Raw genomic sequence first — 19,130 nt, forward strand, 5'->3', positions numbered from 1 at the left:
AGTTCACTCTTTATTGCATTTTCTCTTATGTGCTTAAGCACTGTTCTAGAAGCCAGGCGTAGTGGTCATCAAATGTCCCTACCTTCACGGAGTTTTGGATACTCGTGGAAAGAAGTAAACTGAAAATACATAAATAAATGAATAAACAAAAAATTCAAATAGGGGGGTGCCTGGATGGCTCAGTTGGTTAAGCAGCTGACTCTCGATTTCAGCTCAGGTCATGATCTCACAGTTTGCAGAATCAAAACCCACATGGGGCTCCCCACTGAGCCTGCTTGGGGGCACAGAGCCTGCTTGGGTTTCTCTCTCTCTCTTCCTCTCTCTGTCCTTCCCCCGCTCATGCTCTCTCTCTCAAAATCAATAAATAAACTTTTAAAAATTTTCAAACAGGGATACAGGCTATGAATAAAGTAATGAGACAGTGACTGGAAGAATGGGGGGGGGGGCGTGTAGAGATTTGAGATATTCAGGTATTTTTAAGTGGTCAGGCCACACTCCTGTGGGTAAGACACACAAAGTCAAGAGGAGGGCGGGTAATGGCAAGAAGCGAGGTAGAAACAAGCAGTGATGGATCGTGGGCCTATCAGTCCACTCCCCCACCCCTTCCTCCTCCACATTCTCATCTCCCTTTCTCCCTGCTTCCTTCCCTCCTTCTTGCTCTGTCTCTGTCTCTCTCCCTCCCTCCCACACCATTTCACTAAAATGTGTATCTGAATCTTCAGCCCTCTTTTCTTTCTGCCCCATTAACTCAGAGAAAGGGTTACCCAACTTTCAAGGCTAATCCCCCTCTATCTCCAGCCTTTATCCCAACGCCAACTGACCACTCATCCCGCCCATCATTACATCACTCTCTGTGCCCCTTTAATCTCTCCTTCAAACATTCTCAGGTGGAGTCTGCAAAACATCTTCTCATTACCCTCCTCTCCTCCATTCAGTCTCCCCTACGCACACACACACACATCCACAAACTGGTGTGCACGCGCACACACACGGAAACACGTCCATAAACGCACACGCAAATGTATATACTCACGCACACATCCATGCACACAAACTTTACTAGTATCTGCTGGGTAAAACCTCAGATCGTTCATTGGACGCCCTAGGGCCTCCACACCCGTATCCCCCACCAGAAGAAAATTCCCACGCAGATGCGAACTCGTCCCCCTACATTGTCAATGGGACCATCCTGCACAGGCCTCCAGGGGAACCTTTCCTGGGGTGCCACCCTCATGCAGAAGCGCTGCCTGGAACTCCTTCTCCTGCCCTCGCCTGTCTAACATCCCATTTTTCCTACTTGTCCATTCCAAGCCTGACAGCCTCTGGGAGCTCTTGTACTTGACCACACACTGCCTCAGAAACCATTGCTCTCGTCCAGTCTGCTCCTGGAGCACTTTTGCCTCCTAGAGTATCTCCCTTAGGTATACAAATAGTCTCCCTCCCTCTCTCTCTCTCTCTCTCTCTCACATACACACACACACACACATTTCATGAATGCTCATGTGTACACAGCTGCTCCCCTACCAAACTAGAGGTTTCTTGAAGGTGGGCCACATCTGACATCAGCCCCTAACAAGTAGTACTTAATAAACGATAGTTATTAGCTCTCATATATAACTATTGTATCTCCTATCTCCTCAATAAGCACAGGCTATTTCTGGTTTCCACAAAGAATAATAATAAGCACGGACAACTCAAGTCCTCAGAAATCTACAAAATTGGCAGGCTTCATTTCCTTTAGCGTTTAAGCGGACTTTTTCTCCTACCGACCGTCACTTCCCCCACCCGGTGAGATCGGCACTGTGCTCTCCCTCTGGGGAAGCACCAGCCCACCTGCCCACCTGGTTTCCATGGCAACAGCAGTACCCACCCCTGCTCCTGAGATGGGTATGTGGCGTTGGGCCTGCACAGAGGACCCACGTCTGTCCAACAACCCAGAGAAGTTTCTGAAACAAGGAGGAAAGAGACTCTGTCCCTCTTGGGGAGGCTGAGCCGCGTGGATATGCCCTGCAGCTCCTGCCGGACACCTTCCCACCACCTGAGTGGAGACAGACAGGAAAGCCACGCCGATGAGAGCAGGGCAAATAAATGTAAGGAAGTGTTGATAACATCCCTTGAAACTCCGGGCCCAACTATGCCGGAGACAAAACTCACTATCCCTTTTCCACTTAATTCAGTTTAAGGACTTTTGCCCATTTGCAATCAAAAGCATTTTTGCTAATACAGCAGTTTTAACTGCTTTTCCATTAAACATTTTTTATTGGAATTTATATAAAAGCCAAATAATAAGGGTTGAGTTTCTCATTAAAGACACACAGGCATAAAGGAGAAGCAAGACAGATCCACAGAGTATGCCTAAGTGTCCAATATTTCTAGTAAAGTTTAAACCACCTTTTTTTTTTCTTTTTTAAGAAAATCAACTTACAACCAATCATACACACTCCAGAAAAGTTTTCCAGGTGGTCAACATTAGGGACTTCTACTTCCTGTACCAAGATGATTTTTAAAAGAAAATGTAAAACTTGCTATTATTCTACAGTATGTCAAATCCCTTGCTCATTACAAATTGGATGGAATATTGCTGCAAATTTTCACAATACGGTACAGTCACTGACATCCCATCAACTTGAAATATTAAAAAACTCACCTCCATCACATTTAATATAATTCTTCTGTATAACCAAATCAGTTAATGTAGAAAAGGCCACATTCACCTTCCAACATTTGGAATAGAAAGGCCCAGGTCAAAATGTATCTTCTCCAAAAGAAGGAATCCATATCATTCAAATGTGTATTTAGAGTGAAATCCAAATACTTCTTGGTATCGGCCAGTTTGTTTAACTTCTGGATTATCAAGACATTCAAATTATTCTTTTATAAACGAAGTAAAATCAAATTAAGATTAAAGACAGAACGTTAGTCATACAAGAAGGGCCATTTTCCAGTGGCTGATGTGCTTTACACAAGCATAGAACATATTTAAGAGAACATGGCCTCCCTAAGGAAGGGATTAAGGATACAAACCCAGGAAACAAAGAAAATAAAATAAGGTGCTACAAGGAGTGAAGATATAACCGATCAGAAGCTCATGCAGACCTTGAGTACCAGCCTCTACTTCCATTTTAAACAGGGTTTTTTGTGGGTTGTTTTTTTTTTTTTTAAGAGCTCAACCCACCTTCAAATACATTTTATTTGTAAGAATACTCAGCAAAAATCCTGTCCTTCCTCATTAAGCACAATCTAAACAGATTCTTCAAGATACTTACAACTTCACTCACACGTCATAAAATCCAACTTGAAATTGCACCTCTTACATAAAGAAAAAAACGTGAAACGTTTTCATTCATATGGCTCGTACAGTTTTAAATTACGTTACTATAAATTTTACGTCATCCTCCCCCACCCCCTTAATAGGCAACCATTTAAAAATGTTTCTTTCCACACAACTCCTAAGACCGAAAGGATAAACCATCATGCATGCATGTGTGCCTGCGCACAAAAGCACGAGCATACGTGCACGCGCACACAGATGCACACACGCGCACATGCACATGAGCGCACATACTCCTTTACACCACGATCATGGCACAGCGGATTTCCAAGTTTTCTGACTTCCACACGTTACTTCCTGAAACACTGCCTGGCTGCCTGCGGAGGTGAGTCTGCAAACACCACACCAACGAAACCTCAAACCAAGGATGTGTCCTAGCAAGTCCTGTCTCCCCGCTCTGGGAGCAGGCAGTTTCATTTCTACGGCTCCATTGCACACGGGAAGACCCCCCAGTTGGGTCCCTTGGCCCTCCTGAGCTCTCTCTTGAATTCCAGGGCATTGGTGCCAAGTGCCTACTTGATATCTCTGTGGGGCTATTCCGCCAAAATAGCCCATATCAGCTCTACCTTTCCTTCGAAACCAGCTTCTCCTCTGACCTCTTTGCCTCTGCTCAAGGTCCTACCATTTGTCCGAGGCCCAAGTTCGAACACTCTGAGTCACCTCTGCCTCCTCTCCCTCCCTTCTAAGTGAGAGATGCTCTGTTCAGTGCCCTCCTCTCTTTCCCATCCACGTTCACATCACCTTAGTTCGAATCCTAACACACCTTTATCTCGATTGGGCAGTGGCATCCTCCCTGGTCCCCCTACCTCTTGTCAGGCCCTACAGTGATCTAGTCAAAAGGTCAGATACTTCTTCACAACTTACAACTCCAACCACACCACTGGCCCGCTCCAAAGTCCTCACAATATGCTCAGCAGTAAAGCCGATTGTCTTTCCAATGGCCTTCTTCCTTGCTAATAGAGTATAAAAGATCATCTATGCTCATGTGACAATGTGCCTGGCCCCCACCAGATGACATGGGACTGATCTAAGCCGATCACGGCAATCTCCTTCTTTTTTGTTAATGACTGGCTTAGGGTGGGCATGCGATCCATTTCTGATCAATAAACAAGAGTGCAATGGAACTACTGGAAAAGTTCTTATCCCTTCTTGTTAAGAGAGGTACAGAAAACTTTTGCTATCACTCCCATCCCCACCACCACCTTGCTTCCCATTTTACATGTGATCATGCGAAGATGTGATGTCTGGCGCTACAGCAGCCAACTTGTGACCTTGAGGAGACTGCTAAAACTTCAGGAATGGCAGAATAAAAAGAAAAGAGGGTTCTTAAAGACATGATTGCCTTCATCCAAAATAGCCTGAGACCACCTAACTAATGACTTCTTTGTAAGTAAACGAACGTCCTTATGCTTTATGCCACTGTTTGTTGGGTGTTCTGTTACCTGTAGCCCAGTGCATTGTGACCAACAAACTCTTAAAAAGAACAAACTTCTTACCTTACCACTGGAAGGCCCACAGTACATCAGCATCATGTGGGAGCCCTAGCCTAGACCCCAGGATTCAGAATCTCTAGGGCTAAGCCCAAGAGTCTGTATTACAAAAAGCTCTTGAGGTTGATTCTTGTGCATGTTGAAGCTTGAGAAACACTGCTTATAATAATATGATCACAGATTACCTGTCTCCATTCACCTACTACCCTACATACCATAAGGAATATTTTTCCAGTGACAGCAACCTCACTTCACTAGGGTTTGAGCATCACATTGGTCGCTTGTTTAACTTCATCTCTTCTTGAAGTTTTCAAACCCAAAGCCTCCTGGGACTTGAGAGGAATACCAAGGGCAGAATGTGAGGAAGTTAGAGTGGGGAGAGGAACATGTTGCCTTGCAAGGGAACAGGCCCAAGATTGCCAAATTTATTGTTTCTTAAAAGAAAGAAGGAAAGGAAGGAAGGAAGGGAGGAAGGGCTGAACATCCAGATTTATATTGCAAAGATTTTTAGATACAGACAGCTACTGAATTTTTCAAAATATTGGTTCAAATGAGATAAAGCAAGTCCTCAAGTGGACAAGTGGATTCAGCATCCCCCTGACAGCTTGTGACCCAAAACAGATAGTTCTTACAACAGCTACACATACTTTGAATGTCGTGGCCACATACCTCCATTGACTTCATCTAAAACAACTAACATTAATTTTCTTTGGCTTACTGTGCATCAGTCTTTACGGAGCACAGGGTTTTCATCAACATTCCACTGTGTGGGGTGTCAAAATGGTAAGTTGACGGACTTTAGTGTTAGCTGGACTATTTTATCCATTAGTCACCAACGACTGGTTACCTAGAAGTATAAGCTTCTCAAGGGCACACAAAAATGTTTAAAAGGTGAGGAAAAAAATTAATTGGCCACACAACACACACACACACACACACTACAAAATTAAAACTAACAGATGCTGACAAAATGCAAACATAAGTCAACTAATCAGCAGCAACTCAGCCATGATATATGAATACATCATAGAACATAAAATGCAGGATGTGGATGCAGCATTTTCACGTCTGATATGATGTGGAGGGGAGCCAGGTCAGCAGTGCTTAGGACCCACCAGGGTTCTGAAAAAGGCCCTGAGTGTCAACCTAGAGCCAATCATCTGTCGTAAGTCTTACGTACTTTATAGCAATCACAAACTTTACCCATTTCTACTACTGCCCCTCCAGGTTACTTACTCCAAAGGAGGATCCCTAGCCTAAAACAAAGTTTTCAGCCATGGCTGCACACTGGAATCATCTAGGGAGCTTTAAAAACACTGCTACCTGGTTCCCATCCCCAAAGATTCTTATTGAACTGGTCTGAGGTAAGGGTGAACTGGAGTATCTTTCACAAGCTTCCTCCCACCAGCTATGACTGGAGTATAGCTAAGGCTAAACTCCCACTGGTTTAGAAACATTCTGAGAAACATTCTCTGAAATGGTAATCTCTCCAGTTATACCATCTTGTTAACTACGTCTTCCTTCTACTGCCAAGTCTTGGGACAAAGGAAGACCCTGGTACCATCAAGTGCTCTGATTATCTAGAACAGGGATCAGCAAACTGTTTCTGTAAAGGGACCATACTACACGTTACAACTACTCAACCTGGACATGGACGCACTCAAGCAGCCATAGACAATATGTCAACAAGTGAGTTGGGCTGCCAGTTCTGCAACTTTATTTATGGACACAAATGTGAATGTCATGTAAGTTTCAGTCATGAAATATTTCTTTTGATTTTTCTGCCATTTAAAAACATAAAAACCATTCTTAACTCACAAACCAAACAAGAACAGGCAGATGTGACATGTGGGCCACCGTCTGCCAGCCCCTGATCTAGAACTGTTCCGTTGCCTTGAGACCTAAAATGAATGAATGATAGAATTCAAACTATTCAGTTAGAAGTACACTGAAAGTGGTTAGATTCTACTTCTTGTACTCACTCAGCTGAATTGTCCGCATGATCGAACAGGAGAGTGGAACTGTCCAACCTGTTTTCATAGTTGACCATAAACCATAAATGACTTATTAAAAATTGATTTTTGAACCTCATCTGCATATGAGTTTATCTAAGACAAAAACTGCAGAGAAGTGGGACACAAGCCACAGGCATGTTTTAAGGGTCCCACATAAGGATTTCAGTAATATGTGAATTTGCTGCCAACATTTAGAATTCAAGATATCTTACATAAAAACTCAGATTATCATTCTCTTGGAAAAATAACTGCAAAATGTGGAGACACTGGGCCCAGATGTTGGCATGGCAACAATCCACAAATGCTGAACAAGGCTACCCCTTTACATGGGGCCTGCTCTCCATGTGACCACAAACCCTATCTTCTGTAGGTTAAACTGGCTGTCCCGAGGAGCATTTTGAGTTTATGACCCCTTGTCCAAGGTTCTTACAAAAACTTTACATGTCTTTCACAATGTGACTTCAATATCTTTTTTTAAAATTTTTTAACGTTTATTATATTTGTGAGAGAGAGAGAGAGAGAGAGCACACGTGAGTGTGTGAGTGAGTGGGGGAGGGGCAGAGAGGAGACACAGAATCTGAAGCAGGCTGCAGGCTCTGAGCTGTCAGCACAGAGCCTGATGTGGGGTTCGAACCCACAGACTGCAAGATGGTGATCTGAGCCAAAGTCAGACACCCAACCGAACCACCCAGGCGCCCCATTATCTTGCTTGAAGACCTCACATGGAAATCCCTCAACATGGAGAGGAGAGGAGAGGAGAAAATGGGTGATGGGCATTGAGGGGAACATCCGTTGGGATGAGCACTGGGTGTTGTATGTAAGTGAGGAATCATAGGAGTCTACCCCCCAAACCAAGAGCATACTATATACACTATATATTAGCCAACTTGACAATAAATAATATGCTTAAAGAAAAAAATCTCTCAACCTGCTCTCAAAATTCAACACCCCCATACAGCAGGCCCTAAAATGAAATCATTAGTTCTCACGCCAGTGCAAAGTATCAATTTAAGGAGAGCTGCAATCAAATCCTCCTCTCAATGTATTCTCAATTTGAACCATGGTCTCGAAGAAGATAGACAAATGACAAACTACCCTTCAGGTCTTCTAACTCTTCATGCTAGCCAAGGTAGAGGCCAATCCAAGGAGGTGTAGTGAAAACACTCACATCAGAATGTCTTAATTAAGCAGAATGATCAATAACACATATAGTAATTAGAAAGCAAGGTTTGGGACTGATGGAGTAAAAACAACAAAAGACTATTCTGCATAGGATAAGAAGTCAATAGCCAGATTTTGAAAGGACTGGGGGCTGGTAAAAAACAAAAAAACAAAAAAACAAACAAAAAAAAAAAACCCACCTAAGAATATGCAGAAAAAGCTATGAAATATTGAGTTTGGTCCAAGTTCATTATTAACCCACTGTGTGATTTCACCTTGTGCACGCCCACCTTAAATATAATAGTTTACTTCGGGGTGGCAGACTTCTAATGACATGCCAACTGATATGTTGCATATTACCTTCTTGCTGGTGAAAAGACAAACTGAACCCAGGAAAAGAAAAATTCTAGATACACAGACAATGGGTCGCTAATTCGCTTGAGCAACATAAGGCCCCTCCCCCTTTTAAAAATGTAGGTGGTGGTTTCATTTGTTGGCCACATCAGAAAAAGAAATGTTCAAACAGTAGATTTTCCACTTGAAATTAAAATGGAAATTAGCCCTTAGAAAACAGAGATGACTGTACGTTTATACATCAGTGGCTGGTTCATGAATTATTAACTGATTTTAATGATCCTGGCTATATTTTATTTGAAGTTATTCTCTTACTTGCAAGGACTTTTGAACCCTCAAAACTCTTTCATCCATTCTCCGTAGACAGTACACTTTCTGAGCGCTGACATTTAAAAAGGATCCATATACTCACAGAATGTAAAGATAATACACACACATATAATTTATACAAAGGACTCTCTGGTCATTTGTTAAAGACAGAAATGAATGAACCCCTATTATTCACGGTTTGTAAATAAATTTAAAGATAAGCGCTAACTTTTCACTTGTTAAGCCTGGAGCAAAGGGTTCTGTATTTCTTCTGAAGTTTCCCAGATGGTCGTTAAAACAAGAAAGGGCAGAAACATGCCTTCTTTGAAACTCATCATTTCCCATCCAGAATGATAATACACGGCAGCAAAAGTTAAGTCTTAAGAGATTAATAAATGCAGGTATTTCCAAGTGAAATAAATGGAGGTCTTTGTATGCTAGTTTTTACATGTTCAATATAGACCTATATTGAATAGCACCACTCAGACACACAAGTTAGCTGTGAAACAAAATGCTATAAACCCTTAATTAGCACTTGCTGTTTTATACCCATAAAGTTAATACATCGTCTTCTACTACATTCTCCCTATAAAGAAAAATTACAGGGAATAAAACTGGGTTTTTCACTGCTGAAATTAAGAGTAGGAAAATAAAGTATTGGGGCTCAAATTAAAGATTATTGTATTTTTATCTGCAAGGAATTAAATGCAAACATCCTTTAAAATAAGTACAATTTGATTTCTACCAATATGGAGCGCTGTGTCTAACTTTCGCAAATCGGGTACACACAGCACTTATGACCACCAGATTGCTGATTTACTAAGAAACCAGGCTATTTCAGGCAAAAAACTGCATTAAGAACATATGATAGCAAACCAACTTGCATCCTCCTCCCCAAGTTGAACAAGCATCTCAATAAATAATGTCGATTTTCAAGCTTTCTATGCTCTCCCTGAAGTAACTACTCAGTTTAAATGGACTCAAAATAGCTTTTCTCAAAAAAAAAAAAAAAAAAAAAAAAAGACACACACACAAAACACCCACAATTTCCTCTGGTCCCTTGAAGTACCCTTGGGATCTCAGTGAACAGAGAGATTTGCCACGCATTGCAGTGACTGGATTAGTACAAAAGGTTTCTATTTTGGTGTCATTCGAGTGTTGCTGATCTTAAATCAGAGAAAGAAGTTACATTAAGCAAGGTAATGGCTTCCAAAAATAAGAGCATGCCCAGTTATCCAAGGCTTGCATACACAGGCTAAGTTGTAAGGAGATAAATAATACCCGGCCGGAACAATTAGGTGGATTCTCAGAAACACGACATACTTAATTAGGCTGCCTAAGTCCCTCACTGAGCATACAAGGGGGACTTTTTAAAGCATTTACTAACCTGAGTAAGTCCAAAACCGAGGACAGAAAGTAAAACCTTAACCCTGCTACCGCGATAGGCCTTTTCTTGCTTCCCTTTCAAAGCTCAACGTAGCACTCTTGGAATTTGGAGACCATGAACGACCCCCCCCCCCCCCAACACCACCAAAGGGTTAAAGCACACTGAATAATGTCCCTTCGTTCTATACTCGTGGGGAGGCCCGCGGTGCCAGGCGCGGGGCTGGACGACGAGGACACAAGGGTGAGGCAGAGAGACCCCAATGGTCTTTCACAAACTTCAGCACTGGAGTTGGGAACGGAGTATAAACAAATAGAAAGGAACAGGAGCCTCCATCAGCCACGGGGCACAGCAAACTGTTCCTCACTCTTGATACAATTCCTTCTCTTCCTGTTATTTATTCATTAGTTTTGTATAGCACCTTTCTTTCAGCGGCTCCTTATTTCCTCCTCTGTTATCCAAGCAATCATAAACAAACTACGATTTGAAAGAAAGGGGGAGGGGGGAGGAGGGAGGAGCAGGGGGAAGGAGAAAGAAAAACCACATTCAAAAGGCACAGGCCATCCAGAGCACTGCTCGGTCTCCGAACATCGCCCTCGGGGTGATATTTCCTCCAAAGCTTGGCCCTGGGGGCTTCAGGAAACACCGAGAAGGGGAGACCGCGCCACCCAGGCCCAAAGGCTGTGACTCCCGCACCGACTCGCCGGTCCGAGCTGCGCCAGCTGCCCTTCTGAGACCCACCTTCGCCCACCTGAAACGCTCCGTCCTCGAAGTTGGCGCGGGGGACCGGGGAGGGGGGGCGGGGGGAGCGGGGGGGCGGGAGGTAGGGTGACCCACGGCGTGGTGTGGAGGTCTCCAACCCTGATCTCCCCGAAATGCAAAACTTACCCCTCCCAAAAAAATGAAAGATGAGAAGCCACTTGCGCTAACCAGGGAGGGGCCCGGCATCTCCGTTCCGCGGTCAAAGCGCCCCAGCGAGAGGGCAGCAAAGGCCACCTGCGGGGGTCCCAACACTTCGCGCCCCCCCCCCCACCTCCGTTCAATCCAGGGCACGCTCAAAAGTTTGTTCCTTTCCTTCCCCGAGCTGCCCTGGGTCCAGCTCTCTAGTGCGCGGGGAAGGTAAGAGGGGCTGGGGGGGTGGGGGGTGAGGGCGGCGAGGTCGTCGGACCACGAGATCACTTGACTCCGGCGTTGCCCCCCCCCCCCAACTCCGGGGCGCTGCTATCGTGTTTACTAATAACAACAAAGAATCACAAGCGTGTTCCCCCCCCCCCCCCTTTCAGTCCTTGGGCCGCTCTTGGTTTCTTTGGGAAGGCAAAGGAGAGTCGGCGGGGTTGGAGGGGCGTGGGGGGAGAGAGAGTGGAGCGCCGGCAGAGGGACAAAAAGGAGGGTGGGAAGGGGGCAGAAAGAGTAGAGAGAGAGAGTTGGACAGAGACGAGGGCGCAAAGGGAAAGGAGTGGAGAGGGGAGAGAAAAGTGCAGCGCGAGGGGAGCTGGAGCGCGGGGCGCGCCCGGGATGGGGAGGTGGCCCCCGCCCCGCCGCCCCCCGGCCCCGGCCCGGTCACCTTGCTGTAGCCGTAGTACCCCAGACACTGCGCGAAGTCCAGGCCGGCGGGGTCCCCGGCCGCCGCGGGGTAGAATCTCACATCCATGCCGGAGCCGGGCCCGGGGCCAGGGGCCGGGGCTAGGGCTCGCCGGGGCCGGTGCCCGCCTCCTCGAAGCCGCTAGATCCACCGTCGGGGGCGCCCGGCCGGGGTTGCCCGGGGGCGGCGCGCGGGGCTCGGGGCCGGAGGGGCGCCGCGACCGGAGCCCGAGGAGCCCGGGAGCCGCGGCCGCCGCACACAAAGGCGCGGCCACGCGAGCCGCGGGAGAGCGGGAGGCGGCCCGGGGGACGCGCCCCGCCGGGGCACCGAGGCAGCGCTGCGCGCGGGCCGGGCGCCCGGGGCGCGGCGCGGGGGCCCGGGCGGCGCGGCGAGTTCAGGTGCGCGGGGCGAGGCTGGGACGGCGGCGGCGGCGGCGCTGGCCCCGCTCCTCCTCCTCCTCCCCGGGCGGACTGAGGAGAGGAGCCGCGGAGACAAGGGGCCCGGCCCCTCCCCTCCTTCTCCCCCTCCTGCCTTCGCCGCCGGTCCCCTCCCCGCGCCGCCGCCGCTCCGCCCCTCCCACCGCGGGCAGCTGGCGCGCCGCCCGCCCCGCCGGTGCGCTCCTCGGCCCGGACCGCCCCCGGGCGCGCCGACCCCGCCCCGCCGCGGCCCCTGCCCCGCGCGGCCCCTCGCGGCTCGCCCCGCGCGTCGCGCAGCTCCGGCGGTGCCCGTCGCGCGCGCCGCGGCCTCCCCCTCCCCGGGGCCCCTCTTCTCCCCACCTCGCCCCCCTTCCCTCTCCGGTCCTCTTTGTCCCCGATGCCTCGGAGCGCTCCTCGCTCCCCTCCTCTCCTCCGCCGCTTCGGCCGGCCCGCCGCCAGCCCGCGGGGCGCGGTGTGGCCCTCCCAACCCCCTCTCCGAGCCCCGCTTCCCTCGGCCCCCGGCTCCTGCCACCGGCATCCCCAAGCCGTCCGCTCCCTTGCCACCCCTCGTTCCATGGGCTTCCTTCCCTCGGCCCCCCCCCCATTAGTCCCTCGTGGTGCGGGTCCTCCGTCCCGTCTACCCTACTCTTCTTCCCGCACGAATGTCCTCTGCTTGGAGGCACCTATCCTGGCAGCTAACCTGCAGGAGGGCCTCCTGGGAGCCGGGAGCCGGGACCCCATCCATGTACACCTGTGGTATTTTCCAGAAGGGGTGTTGGGGCCTGACCTTTCACAGGTAGGCAGACTTGAAGCTTCCCGGGTTAAGCCTCGTGTCGGTTCTCTTCGTATTTCCTTTGCTCTTGTTTGTATTCGAAAGGCATTTGAGTAACTGGATCTAGGCGGATCATTCACTGCTCTCGGAGAGAAAATGTCCCCATTTTCCTAAAAGGTTCTGGGTGATTAACTTCCTCAGACTGCACTCACCCACCTCCTCTTTCTTTCTTTCTCTTTCTTTAAGCTATCTCTCTCTCCCTCTCCCTCCCTCCTTCCTATCCCCCCACCCCCCTTTACTGCTTTGGGTTAATTTGAGAGTTTGGCCCTCAGCCTTGGCGAAGGGAAGTGACTTTATTGCTAGATGAGAACGTTAGGGAGAGGCGGTGAGATGTGCCACCCCCCCCCCCAATTTGGTTATCTAGTTGCTGCTGCAACCGGAAGGGAGAAATTTTCAAATATTTTAGCGGACACTCGCTAACACTTTCCTCCCCTGAGCACACTTGGCCGGACCAGGGCCTGAACTTTTTTTCAAACATCAGATGGGTTGCTTTTCATTTCTTCTGTTCTCCAAAGCAGGCACTCCGGCCTGGTGACACCTGTATATGTACCTTCACCCAATATTATCTTTCTGGAACCAAGCAGGAAAAATAAACGTCAATTAGGTGAAAGTTTGTGTATTTGCTCTTAGCTGAAACGTGTGTTTGGATACTGCCCGTGAGAGCGGTGTGTATTCAGGAGAGGAACAACCGCTCACATTGTCCCTGGGTTGACTCCAGTTCCCCCCCCCCCCCTCGAAAAAGCTTAGGTCCTCTCTCCCGGGTCTCCATTTAACGTTGACAACCCAGCGGCGCTCCCTAATGGCCCAGCGGGTTGCACAAATTGGCAGCGAGCGGAGATATTATCAGGACAACACCCCATTGAGCAGGTTCTTGAAACGCAGAAGTGGAGGCCCTTTCTCTGGGCCACTGGGCGCCTGTGGCCTTTCCACCAATCAGAGCGGGAGGTTGCAGTGGCCACCTGTTGTCTCGCAAGAGAACATCTTTTAAGTTTCACTATTAGTATTTAACAATGGCGGATAGTGCAGCATCTGGCCGCAGGAGAGGAGCAGCTTGCTGATCTGAGGTACCAAAAAAGAAATTATTTTCTCCCAGGTAGTTGTTAACAGGAGCCCCAAAGGCTAGGAAGCCGAGTGTTTCTTTGCACGCTCCCATTTCTCACCTTGTGCCCGTTCTGTTGTGCCTCTGGAGCAATCTGAGCTTGATTACACAGGATGAAGGAAAGTATAATCAAAGTTACACAGAGACTAAACCTGAAGTTGTAATCAGACCTTGAGCATCAAGAATACAAATATTCACAGTGGAAACCCCACTAGCTGCCAGAGTGGGAATTGCATGTGGGCTGATGAATTGCATGGAGCCCTGAGCTGTACACACTACAAAGTGAAGCGAGAACCTTCTCCCAGGAGGCTCCCAGGAGTTAGGAATGCTGGGTCATATCCAATACCACCTCTTGGCCCTTGGCTTTCCTCATAAAATCCCCCTCCCTGTTAAGATGCAAATGCCTTGGAGAAGGAAACAATATTCATCAGTCACTATTTTATTATGATGATGATTTAGGTAGCTGATTTCCGAGTGTAGATCTCTATTAAAGAGTGGCGGGTGGGGGGGGGGGATGGAGAAACTGAGGAGTCTGAAAATATGTATGTTGAGGCATTTAGAATGAAAAATATCGCTAGCGCAGAAACAGGTCATTCGGGACGGCTGCCGACCTCAAGGTTTTGCCCACAGTCTCCAGACACTCAGCAGCTATATTTTGCTTGCCTACTCTGTGCCGGGCACTGTTTTAGGCACTTGTGAATGAGAGAGAGGATCCCCGGATGACGCACGTGGAAACCAAAGGAGGCTATGATTTGGACCCATCACACTCCACACGCACACGCACATTTCCATATGCACACATGTACACATGCCCTGTCCCATCCACTCACCTGGCCTGGAGATCCTGTCCTGTTACAACGACCACTGCTATGGAGAGAAGCAATCTGATAAATTCACATACAGTGGGAGGGATGCCAGGCTCTGCACCTTCTTGGTTATTTGTAAAAGAAAGCTCAAGGGTGGGTGTAGGACATGCCTCTGCGGAGCCGGAGCTGGATCACTGCTGTATCCCCAGCCCCTTGGACCTTGCTTGGTTCTTAGGTGGTTTGCAATAAATTAATATCCATTTAAGCAAGGAAAGTGAGAAGGAGAAGGGAAAGAGGGGAGAGAGGGAGAAAGGGAAAGTGGGGGAAGATGTTTGAATAGTGGAAAAGCATTCCCAGGGAACCAGGTTAAGGGAAGATTCGGGAAGAGGGAACCCAAGACCTATCACGTGAATAAGAACACACTACCTGAGGGTGCGGGAGGGTGGGGGGGCTTCTGCGCCCTGCTGTTTTGGACCTCTTGTACGCAACACAACTAGAACTATATGTTGTTTCACTTAGAGCCCATCTGAGTGAACTCTCCATTGCATTCAGAATACCATCTAATTTTAAGGGTTCCAGTGGATTTGAAACGCATCCATTAAAAACGTTAGAATGAGGCTTTTAAAAACGTTAATGCCATTGTGACTGCCATGCTATTTGTCATTCTTAAGGGTGTCACCTTTTTCAGGCTGTCAGCATTTGTTTCTGAAATGCCACAAAGGTTTCCTTTGTACTAGGTTAGCCTTGAGTTTGAAGAAACTTCTCCAAGAACGTATCTTAAACATGCTTTGAATTTATGCTGAACAGTGCTAACAGTTACTGATTTAGGAGGGCAGGACAAGCATCAGTTATACAGCCAAAATTCAACTTCTGGGCATAAGAAAATCCCTGTCGGGTTTCTGTATGATTTGGGTCAAAACTGTCAGTCTTATTAGCTTGATGTTTCCAATTGAACAGTAGGTATCGTCCAAGAATCTCTTTTAAAAAATGGGGGCGGGGTGAGGAGGATAAACAAGCTTATCTTGAAGAATTCGGTGGAAATAGATTGTTTTTATGAAAGCAGAGAGAGCATGATGAGAAAACTATCTTACATCTTGACAGAACTCAAAAACTTTATTTCTCTACTTTATCTGTCTCCACATTAAGAAAGTTCCCATGAGGACTGCATTAAACCTGCTGAACTTTATACCCAAAGATCTTTACTTATTGAGACGCCAGCTTTTCGGAATCTGTGAACAGTAATTTAACCTCTCTGTGAATTGTTTGCCCAGATGAGGTGAGGATACCACTAAACATTATATACAGTGTAATTTTCTTGAGTTTTGGTCATGAAAAGCCCTATCCAAATATTATGATCCTTGTTTGCAATATGTAATGTAGCCAAATTAACAGCAGCTCCAAATGGAAATTAACAAGGCCAGAACTACTCGAGTTTCTTCTCATCCTATTCCCATAGTAACAGCTAATGTATCATATTGGTAAAACATTTTATATTTGGTTTTATGTCTGAATCTGGCTTCATGTCATAAAGCATAGCATTTCTATCCAGCATGGATTCTTAGTATCTGTATAACTCATCTCCATGAGATTTGGAGTTTCATGTCAGAGAATCAACACTTACATTCATATTTTAAATCACCTGCAGATAAAATCAAGTCAAGACCTACCAAGGCTTTCATAACAGAGAATGTGCACATGGTATAGAGGAAGCATTGGACCCTCAATACGCATCTCCAGGGCAGGCTCTAAAACTAATTACCAGGAGAGTTACACACAGGAACTATAGTGGGGCGGGTGGAATCCCCATGCATTGTCATTGTTAGCTTCAGTTTTCAGTGAATCCAAACTTTTCAGGTCTGGAAATAAGAACTATTTTGATATTTTTACTTAGGTCAAGAAATACAGAAATGAGCAAATTGAGAAACTCTCTCTCTCTCTCTCTCTCTCTCTATATATATATATATATATATGCATGCATGAGGTTGCTACTCACATTACTACAACCAAGTTTGGCCATATTGGTCTCTGTACTACCAGGCATAAGAACCACTTTAGAAAAACCAATCATTTTCTCAGTTGACTATTACTTTTACTAAGAATAGATACACCCATAGGTTTTGACAGATACATAGTAATTATGGAACGCTCACCCCCCCCCAAACCCCTGGTAGCAAAAAAGTACTGAGCTGAGAATTCGTTCCCAGAAACGTGAAATGCAGCAAGTATTTGCTTGTGACCTAAGTAGCTCTTCAATAAAGCTATTTTAAAAACCCAATACACTCTACACAATCAGGAGGTGTGTAATTTTCAGTGTGTTTACACCCTGCCTTAAAAAAAAATATCCTGTATTCACAGAAATCCTAAACTGTTGTCCTGCCTGTTTTCTGAAATATGTTCTATTTCTTTTGAAGCGAAAGAATGACCTCTTTTGCAGGAACAATTTTCAGAGACAGCGTGTTTATCAAATGGTTTCTCTGCCTTCATAAAAACAATTTATTTTCACTGAACTCTTCAAGATAAGCATCAAAGCCAGGAAGAATGTACAATGAAGTTTATAATTACACTCCAGAAACAAATACGGGGTAGTTTTTATTTTGCTCAAGTGAAAACCCTTTTTTTTCCCCCCAAAGAGACAAAGGTAGTGATGGGGGAGGAGGTTTTTACAGGAGTGAAAAATCAGGAAGCTCAGAGTTTTCCCAGCAGGAGGGGCCCTGCAGTGTTGCCCACAAAAACCACTGCCAAACAATGAGAGCTGAGGGTCAGGACTCTCTTAGGGATGGGTGGGGGGTGGGGGTGTCCATTTTTTATTCTTCACCAAGGGGCAGCTAAAGAAGCATTAAGGAGAGAAAATTATTAAGCAGATATTAATTAAACCTTTTCATGACAGGTCTGTATACTGTCACTGATACGTATTGCTCATAGTTGGAGCCTCTGATGACATCCTTTCTTTGACAGGCACCCCTTGTTTCTAGGCCTAATTCATAGGGCATGTTATTATTAATAACCTCAGAAAAGAATGAAATGGTCAAAATAACTGGGGGGAGAACGGAGTCTAATAGAGACTCTGTTTCTTAAGAAATGAGAAACAATTGCATTTGATCACAAAACAGCCAAGGACTAGCAGCAAAATAATCTCCCCTAATTTACATAGATCTGTGCGTGCCAAACAGATGAGTGTTTGCTTTTCGAGTAATAGCACAGGTGCATATCCTGCAGTGACGAAATCTCTAACTCATCAAACTGTTTCGCCAGAGTGGGACATGCCCTCTTTTCTGGAACAGTTTCGAGCTTTCTCCCCAGCATTCCCACCACCTGTTTATGGAGTTCATCCTTGGGAGTACATGCATGCAATTAGAAACAAGAAAATGAAAATAAATGACCTTGTTTGTTATTTATAACAAAGAAACTCAGCGAAATTAATGCTGTGGAGCTTGACCTCTTGACCCAGGAGAAAGAGCCACCTCATGGCTTTGTGAAGGATGAATAATACTCCAGCAGCTCCCCATTGTCCAGCCGGCCTGACTTTTAGATGGTCATTAAAGCCGCATGTCCAAAATATTAAATGTTTTACAAGTTAGGTCAGAGGATTTGCACTTTTTTTTTAAAAGCATGTTTAAAGAAGTAAGGCTAGTTAGCAAAAGAGCTTGTCTTTTTAAAGCCAGCTGTAAAATCATTTAGTTTTATCTACTCAGTGTGTCCTGTGTCAACAACTTGTTGAAGAAAAGGAAAATATTTAAAATTTTGAACTAGAGCTTTGGGAATTGAAAAATGCCTTTTTTTTTTTTTACATTTATTTATTTTTGAGAGAGTGAGACGAAGGGAGAGTGGGGGAGGGGCAGAGAGAGAGGGAGACACAGAATCCGCAGCAGGCTCCAGGCTCCGAGCTGTCAGCACAGAGCCCGACGCAGGGCTGGAACTCACGAAATGTGAGATCATGACCTGGGCCGAAGTCGGACGTTCAACCGACTGAGCCACCCAGGTGCCCCCCAAAAATGCCTTTTTAAAAAAGTAATTTATGTATTCAAGAGAGAGACAGAGAGCAGGGGAGAGGGGCAGAGGGAGAAAGAGAAAGAATCTCAAGCAGGCTCTACTCTCGGCAAGGAGCCCGATGCAGGGCTCGATGCGCAGCTCCACGCGCGGCTCAATTCCACGCCCCTGGGATCATGACCTGAGTTGTGCGCTGAAAGTCGGACTCTCATTCCCCCTCCGGTCCCCCAGCTCACCTCAGCCCACACAGTCCAGAAACCCAGGGCGGGCAGGACATGAAAACCATGATGGTGGCGGACTGAAACATCTTCAGGTAGAATTACTAGTAACGAGGTACACCCTCATAACTTGCGTGGCTGGTCCT

At 46.5% G+C, this 19,130-nt stretch overlaps 1 protein-coding gene across 2 annotated transcripts in view; it reads right to left on the reverse strand.

Moving 5' to 3' along the window:
* TOX3 (TOX high mobility group box family member 3) overlaps nucleotides 1-11,762 on the reverse strand; it is a 105,172-nt gene extending 93,410 nt beyond the window's left edge. For both annotated transcript variants that reach the window (XM_042920347.1, XM_042920346.1), the window contains exon 1: nucleotides 11,609-11,762. In XM_042920347.1, the coding sequence (XP_042776281.1) occupies nucleotides 11,609-11,695 (87 nt within the window). In that variant the 5' untranslated portion in view covers nucleotides 11,696-11,762. The remainder of the gene's footprint in view (nucleotides 1-11,608) is intronic.
* Between the last annotated feature and the right edge of the window lie 7,368 nt (nucleotides 11,763-19,130).

Source organism: Panthera leo, chromosome E2, assembly GCF_018350215.1.
Source record: "Panthera leo isolate Ple1 chromosome E2, P.leo_Ple1_pat1.1, whole genome shotgun sequence".
Taxonomy (NCBI): Eukaryota; Metazoa; Chordata; class Mammalia; order Carnivora; family Felidae; genus Panthera; species Panthera leo.